This window comes from Nylanderia fulva, unplaced genomic scaffold (genome assembly GCF_048542155.1).
Source record: "Nylanderia fulva isolate GAGA-0341 unplaced genomic scaffold, ASM4854215v1 Scaffold22, whole genome shotgun sequence".
Classification (NCBI taxonomy): domain Eukaryota; kingdom Metazoa; phylum Arthropoda; class Insecta; order Hymenoptera; family Formicidae; genus Nylanderia; species Nylanderia fulva.
The window spans coordinates 265,272-273,927 of record NW_028190285.1 but is presented as its reverse complement, the minus strand read 5'-3'; the positions used below and the strand labels follow the sequence as shown (position 1 = coordinate 273,927).

The 8,656-nt window shown below is 27.6% G+C and overlaps 1 protein-coding gene across 2 annotated transcripts; it reads left to right on the top strand.

Moving 5' to 3' along the window:
* Positions 1–1,167: 1,167 nt before the first annotated feature.
* On the top strand, positions 1,168–8,188 carry LOC114932789 (glucose dehydrogenase [FAD, quinone]-like). Of its 2 annotated transcripts, XM_085482805.1 has the most exons (7): positions 1,169–1,252; positions 2,943–3,000; positions 3,871–4,293; positions 5,475–5,910; positions 6,167–6,569; positions 6,717–6,990; positions 7,152–8,188. In XM_085482805.1, exons 3-7 carry the CDS (start codon positions 3,910–3,912, stop codon positions 7,512–7,514), a joined length of 1,860 nt encoding a protein of 619 aa, XP_085338931.1. In that variant the 5' UTR covers positions 1,169–1,252; positions 2,943–3,000; positions 3,871–3,909; the 3' UTR covers positions 7,515–8,188. The 2 variants fall into 2 exon arrangements, with proteins under 2 accessions (XP_029161006.2, XP_085338931.1); XM_029305173.2 differs by lacking the exon at positions 2,943–3,000 and having other exon boundaries at positions 1,168–1,252.
* Positions 8,189–8,656: the final 468 nt, after the last annotated feature.

The following is an 8,656-nucleotide window of genomic DNA, read 5'->3' as shown; positions in this document are numbered from 1 at the left end:
AGAGCCTTACTTTAGTATTATTATTTAATTTGTATTAATAATATATTATTTAAAGATTTATATTTTTTAACAGCTATTAGCTAATTTATGTCAAAAGAATAATGGAGATCAATTTTTATTAATTTTTTTAATATCAATCTTTTTAATATAAAAGTGAAGAATGGCGAGCGCGTAGCGCGCGCTTGTGTTGTTCTAATTAAGTTAAAATTTGAATTTTGATAAAAAAAAACACTTATTAAACGCGTACAAAAATGAAATAATATTTTAGAAAATTATAGGAAACAATATATGTACGTAAATATATAATCTAAAAAAAAACAACATTTGCGCGCAATTTTATTTTGATAGTTCTATTAGATTATTGATATATTATTTCTATTTATTGCTAGTATATTGTTAATGAATAATATATGTTTGTATATAGATTAAATAATATATGCAGCGCCTTTGACTATCAATAATAATTTTGATATTTTAAACAAAATAAACTCTCTATAGCTCATATATCGTTAATAATAATATTTAATACAATGCCATTAAAACATTTATCCGCTTAGATATGCATGAATATATATGGATGTGCGTTATCTTAAATGTCTTTCTTTTTACATACATATACAAAGTGTTAAAAAGTACCGGAACAACAGAATAACTCGAAAAATATGAGACCTAGAGAAAATATTAAGTACTGGGTTTTTATGATTTTTTTCTGGCTAAGGTACCGTCAGATAGCCAGGAAAAAATCATAAAAACTCAGTACTTAGCATTTTTTCATAGAACTCATATTCTTCGAGTTTTTCTGCTGTTCCGATACTTTTGTAACACCCTGTACATGTTTCTAAATATGCTGTGAACAGTCATACACGTGGTACGTGGAGATTCAATTATATACAATTATATTTCTTATTATATAATATATTATGATAATATATTTTGTATGTGCAAGTGTTCAATATTTGACTTTAAAGCGTATCTACGTAAGACGCAGAACGCAAATTGCCACTCTATACTTATTAATTATGTTTTGTTTATGAAAACGGTAGGTAGTGGTTTCTCTCTATATATAACATTCTCTCTATATATAACATGATAAAGTCAAGACAGGTTTTTTATGTTAATTTTTTCTCATACAATCACTCTCATTATATTCGTTCGTACGCTTGCGTTTGACTCATTGATCACGATGACATTGGTGAAGACAGTATGTGAATACAGTTTTGCAATACCAGTTGGAAGTATATCGTTACACTCGGTAAGTTTTAAAAAACAATTATGCGGAATAAGCAGTATATAACGTAAATACATGATTTCGATAACTTTGACAATTTAATAATCTTTTAACAGTTTTAACAGTTTTTTATAGTAAAAAATCAAACAAATTGACTCAAACGCATTGCTGCTTTTTAAATTAATATAAAAAAATAATATCTAACTTGTGCGTATACATCATGGAAGGTCATATATATTACATATATTTTTCTTTACATATTTTTTAACATTGTTTTTTACGTTTAATTTTATCATCATAGTAAATACTAAATTATAATTATTTATCGTTAAACAGTAACGAGAATATTAGACATTAACGTAGAAATAATGTAGAAATAACGTAGAAAAATATATTAAACAAAGTAGTAAATGCTAAATTATTATTAATTATTGTTTAATATAAAGAAATAGATGCAAATACAGTCAACCATAATAATTCTATAATTTTTGTATTTTTTATAAACTGTAATCTTGTATTAATAAGTAACTTTGTTAATATTCATGATTGTTAATGTTAATATTTCATGATCGAACACATAATAAAGTAAATAATTTTTTTATTACGATTATTACGATTAATTTTATCACTAGCAACACAAGCGCTTAATATTCATGAATTGAATGAATAATAATAATATTAAATTTTTTTTATAATTTGGATTACATTACATGTTTCTACGTTGTTTTATTTTTATTAATAATTTAAAAGCATTCAATATTAGTTTTTTTCTTGTTTTATATTGTATTTGAATTTTGAAATAGAAAAATATGTTCAAAGTACATTGTTAAAATTTGTCGGGGTTTTATCAGTTTGAAGAATATATGCTACTTAAATTATAAAAATTACAAAAATTATAGATTTATCATAGTTGACTGTATTTGCATCAATCTCCTTATATTAAACAATTAATAATTTAGCATTTACTACCTCGTTAATGCTTATACGTTATGTCGTTAATGTCTAATATTTTCGTTAATATTCTTTAAAGATAGAGACTATAAAAGAACCATAATTTCTTTAAATATTGCACGTGTCATTAAAAAATACAATACAGACACATACATATATATACATATGTATATCAAATGTATTGCATATTATATACACGCACTCTTCGATATGTACTACAGAATGCATAGATAAAAAAATTTTGCTGTATCGTTCTGTTGAAGATGTCCAAGTTGTTTGTCAAGCTGCATATATAACGAATATAATTATATTTTTAAGTAGCATATTCTACAAACTGATAAAATTTCGATAACTTTTATCAATGTACTTTAAACATATTTTTCTATTTCAGGAATAATATTTACAAAGTTATTTAATAATAAATGATTACAGTTTATAAAAATTACAAAAATTATAGATTTATCATAGTTGACTGTATTTGCATCAATCTCCTTATATTAAACAATTAATAATTTAGCATTTACTACCTCGTTAATGCTTACACGTTATGTCTAATATTTTCGTTAATATTCTTTAAAGATAGAGACTATTAAAGAACCATAATTTCTTTAAATACTGCACGTGTCATTAAAAAATACAATACAGACACATACATATATATACATATGTATATCAAATGTATTGCATACTATATACACGCACTCTTCGATATGTACTACAGAATGCATAGATAAAAAAATTTTGCTGTATTGTTCTGTTGAAGGTATCCAAGTTGTTTGTCAAGCTGCATACATAACGAATATAAGCTCGTTCTCTAATCTGTAAGTAAATAATTTAAATGCAAATATTATTAAAAAGATGCGATATCTATATAATTTAAAGATAACGATATAAATATTTTAAAGACGTATTCTGGAGACAAAGTAGAATCGAATATTTTAATATAAAACTGTCACAAGTTTTTATAAGTGTTTATAAGTTGATTTATAGTCTTTATAAATAATCAAAGATTTATAAGTAATCACAAAGATAGGCAATAACATTGTATATAATTTGCATGCTTATGTTTATATAATTGCACGCACACAATATATCATTTCTAGATGATAAATTATTAAAATGATTTTCATAAATCAGCTAATAATGATACTTGATAATGATGATTTTTACTGCAGAGCTAGCTTGTTTGTCGTTCTTTATATGTGTAAAAGTACTATGTATATACGAGAACAGGAATCACTTGATAAATGAATGTCAGAGCAAACAATAATTTCTTATGTACATACATATATATATTGATATGCATTTAAATTTGTCTTAAGGTCATTTTTTCTCAATAATTCCGATCTTATGTTGTTAAAAATCGCAATTCTAATAAGAAACACTTGGAAAAGTTTTAGCTCCTACTCTTGACATTTAAAAAAAAAATCATAATTGATATTTTTTTACAGTAATATATGAATTAAATATACATATCGAATAATTAGTTAAATATGAATAATTTATATCAATTAAGCATTTTCGCGATGACATATACATAGAAGTAAATATTCATATATAGATAAAAATATTTATACATTAGATTAAAATGATATAATAATTATTGGTGCAATTTGCAAAGATTAAATTAAAATAATATAATGTATCGGTTTAAAATAATATACCTAATAATTATTGTTACAAAAATCTAGGACTGAGCAACTGTACAACAAATATCGAAATTCAGCAAGATGGCTTGCTTTGATCAGTTATTATTAACTACACCTCTACCTATGCAAATGTTTCTAATGTTACTGGGGACTATGATTTTTATTTACCGCCCGGACATAGTAGACGTGGAAGATAGTGTTCAGTCGACGAAAGACTTATCATCTGAATACGATTTTGTGATAATTGGCAGTGGATCTGCCGGTTCTGTGCTAGCCAACCGATTGTCGGAAAATTATACTGTACTCTTGCTCGAAGCCGGAGGCAACGAGGAGTACGTATCTGACATACCATATACTGTCGGAAGTTTGATGAATACACCTTACGATTGGAATTATACAACGGCACCATCGCCTAATTACTGCTTGTCCATGAATGGCCATAAGTGCAATTGGTCACGTGGAAAGGTATTTTAAGCAATAGTATAAATGTGACAAACTATTGAAAATAAATTTGCTTTCTCACAGAAAGTTTTACTTTCGTGAAAAAATTTTTTTTAGTTTTTATACCAATAATATGTTCAAAATGTTCCAAAATATTGAAAAATCACAATTTTAAAAAATATTCATATGTGTGTGTGTATGTATATGTATATATGTGCCCCCCCCCCCATTTTTCTAAAAATATAAATATCTGAAATATTATTTGAGCTGTAGCACTCGAAATTGGCATACAAATAAAGTAGGACAACACTTTCATTTACTTTCATTTTTATAAAAGATTTATACAATATTTCAAAATTTAATGCAATTTTAATTTTTTAAAAAATATCTATGGTTGCTCTAACTTCCGCAAATTTTAAGATATTGGGATAAACTTTTTTAAATATAAATAAACTATCGTTAAAGGATGGTTGATATTAAATTTGATGAGGTTTGATATATAAAAGGATTTATTTTTATAAAATTTTGAATCTCTCAAAAAATGTAAATTTTAAAACTGGACGAAATAAACATACGAAAGGAATATATGAAAGTGGGTACATATATACACACAAACATATACATGTATGTGACATTTAAAAATATGTATTTTATGTAAAAAACGTGTGCAAACTGGAAATTTACACATTGCGTCCTCACCATTTTATTTTACTCATTAAGCTTCTTCTACGAGGAAGTCAAAGAAAAACCAGCTGGCTCATTGAGAAAGTTTAATGAGTGAAATAGATCGATTAGTAAAAAAACAATGCGCAAGTTTTTAATTTGCACATTTTTTTATATCTAAATTCATTGTCTCGTATATTAACTTTGTTAAACTTTTCCACTTTTCTCTCGATCTTTATTCTTTTTATATTACTTGATTTCATGGTAACAATTTTTTCAACTTTTTTCATATATATATAAATATATATATATATATATACATATATATATATATATATATATATATATATATATATGTATATTTATACATTTATTTTCAACAAATATTAAATTATTCAGCTTAACTTTCCGAAAGAGATAGCTAGAACAAAAGTAGAAAGCAATTCTTATTAACAAGCTCTATATAATCTTATGTTAGTAAGCGATATAATAAAGTAATATAAGAAAATTTCAGATTCAATTACAATAATCCATTTTTCAAGGTGCTGGGTGGTTGCAGCGTCGTAAATGCAATGCTTTACGTACGCGGTAACAAAAAGGACTATGATTCTTGGGAAAATCTTGGCAATGAGGGATGGGATTACGACAATGTTCTGCCGTATTTTAAAATGTCCGAAGATATGAGAAACGAGGAACTCGTCCATTCGTCTTATCATGGCACGAACGGATACTTGACGGTAGAGACTTTCAAATACAATGCGCCAATAGACGATTACATTCTTCGAGCCGGTGAAGACATGGGATACGAAGTACAAGACTATAACGGCGCAAATCAGACTAGTTTTTCATTAACATATGGTACTTTAAGAGATGGATTACGGTGCAGCACTGCCAAAGCCTTTCTTCGACCCATTTCAAAGAGGCAGAATCTAAACGTCAGCTTAAATTCGTTCGTGGAAAAAATATTAGTGAAAGAAGGTTCGAAAAATTATATTATTATTTTATAATATCACTCTCTCTCTCTCTCTCTCTCTCTCTCTCTCTCTTTCTTTGCTACCTATTTCCGAATTTATAAAGTCATCAATATCCGGATAACGCATTATGTATGTATTATTGTAACCATATGGTTGTGATGAAAAGAGAGATATTGAATTCGTAATATATTCAATATTTCGCGACTATAGACAATTATAATTAATCAAGTAATATGATGGAATAATCAATCTATTTGTAGATCTAGATGGTTCAAAGGTAGCATCTGGAGTACTGGTTCGTAGAGATCAGCAACTTTTCGAGATCAAGGCAAAACACGAAGTAATTCTTTCCGCCGGTTCAATAAATTCGCCGCAACTACTGATGCTTTCGGGGATCGGGCCAAAAGAGCATCTCCAAGAGATGAACATACCTGTGGTGCATGATGCACCAGGTGTAGGACAGAATCTTCAAGATCACGTGGGAATGGCCGGAATAAGTTATATTATCGATCCTCCCAGCGAAATTGACCAGTCTGCCAGTCTCACCACGAATTGTCTTGCGATCGCAGATATGGAAAGTATTATAGAATTGATGCAAAAAAACTGTTCTTCCCCACTTTATTCGATGGTTTTAAGCGGAGGAGTGGCGTTTGTCTATAGCAAGTAAGTGATATCTTTCGTGTCTGTTTTATTAATTATTAATTATTATAGTGATATAAAATCTAATTTGATATAATTGAAAGAGAACAATATGTGCATGTAATATTTTTATAATTATAATTAATTATTCATCATTACTGTACGGTGCAGATATGCGGACAAGGCGGATAATTGGCCGGATCTACAGCTATTTTTTTCGAGCTGTTCCGATTATTCACTTCTCACAGGAGGCTTATACGGTATAAACTACGAAGATATTACCGCTTTGAATGAAAATATTGCAGACGTTCAAGGTTATGGAATTTTCCCGCTTCTTCTGAGACCACGCAGCAGAGGCTACATCAAACTCAATTCGCGTGATTCGAGAGATGCTCCCAAAATAGTTCCAAATTATTTCGAAGATCCTCATGATCTTCAAACTTTAGTACGATACATATCATTTATATATTTATCAATATAAAAATCAGATTTGTGATTTATAATAGTTTATTAGCTTACAGATAAATTCAATATCAAAGAGACATTAAAGATGCTGTAATATAAAATATGTGTATTATAACAATTTAAGAAGTTATCTAATTTTAGGTGGCCAGCGTGGAAATCATGAAAGAGATAAGTCGCACTCCTACCATGCAAAAATTAAATTCGCGCATTAATACGAATAAGCTACCAGAATGTTCGCAATATGACATTTCGTCGGATGATTATTGGACTTGCTATGCGCGTCATTTTACATCAACGATTTTTCATCCAGTTGGTACCTGTAAGATGGGACTAGCCAATGATAGCTATGCTGTCGTCGACTCTAGATTAAGAGTCCACGGAATTAACAGATTACGTGTAATTGATGCATCGATCATGCCGCACATAGTTTCGGGTAACACAAACGCGCCGACAATTATGATAGCAGAGAAAGGTGCAGCTATGATAAAAGAAGATTGCTCATGAATATTTGATTACTACTATATACTGATATTTAAGAAAAAACGCAAAATATTTCCTACACACACACACACACACACACACACACACATGTATATGACTCATATATATAATGTAAAATATATTTTAAAAATATAGAATCTTTCTGCAGTCTTTTCTGCCGCTTTTCTGAACAATATCTTTTTTTAATATTAACAGGATCTTATATTAAAACCGAACTAACAATAATGTTAGTTCGGTTTTTATATATGCAATGTAAAATTAAATCTCGATTTTTAGATAGCAAATGAGTTATTATAATTATATTAATTCTAGTTTATTATTATTATATATAATTATTATATAATAATAAAATAGAATTAATATAATTATAATAACTCATTTGCTATCTAAAAATCGAGATTTAGTTTTACAATGCATATATTAAAACCGGACTAACAATAAGACCCTGTTAATATTAAAAAGAGATATTGTTCAGAAAAGCGGCAGAAAAGACTGCAGAAGAATTCTATATCTTTAAAATAAATTTTACATTATATATATGGGTCATATACATATGTGTGCAATAATAATGATAACTCTATAATATCTCTATAATATATACGCATATGTATTATTATATATATTATAATTATAATTGTGCTATCTAAAATGTTATAAAATAAATTTTCTGAACTTTATTAATGATATAATTATTGTTAAGTATATATCCTAATATTTAGAAAAAATAATTATCGCTTTAAATGACTGAAATTAATTAAAAAATGAAAAGGCTGGCTTCAAAATATGGGAATACGTCATCTAAAGTGGTCCTCAGTTTAATAATAAAATATTTCGAAATTTTTGAAGCCCGTTTTTTTATATTTAATTAGTTACACTTATTTAAAGTGATAATTTAATTTATCCATAAATTTTAAGGATTTCATAATTGTCTAAAAAATATCCTAAATGTTTTTATGAACAGAACCTCTTTGGATAATTAATGTACGTGCCCAAGATTAAATACGAGAATTATTTTACAATAAACAAAATGCTCGAAATGCGGCCACCTTATCATATATTCGAAAATTCGAGTTTTTATAATTAAATATATATTTAGTGGCAGCCTACGATCGGAACTATGCTATAGAACTATAGAGCACGTCGAA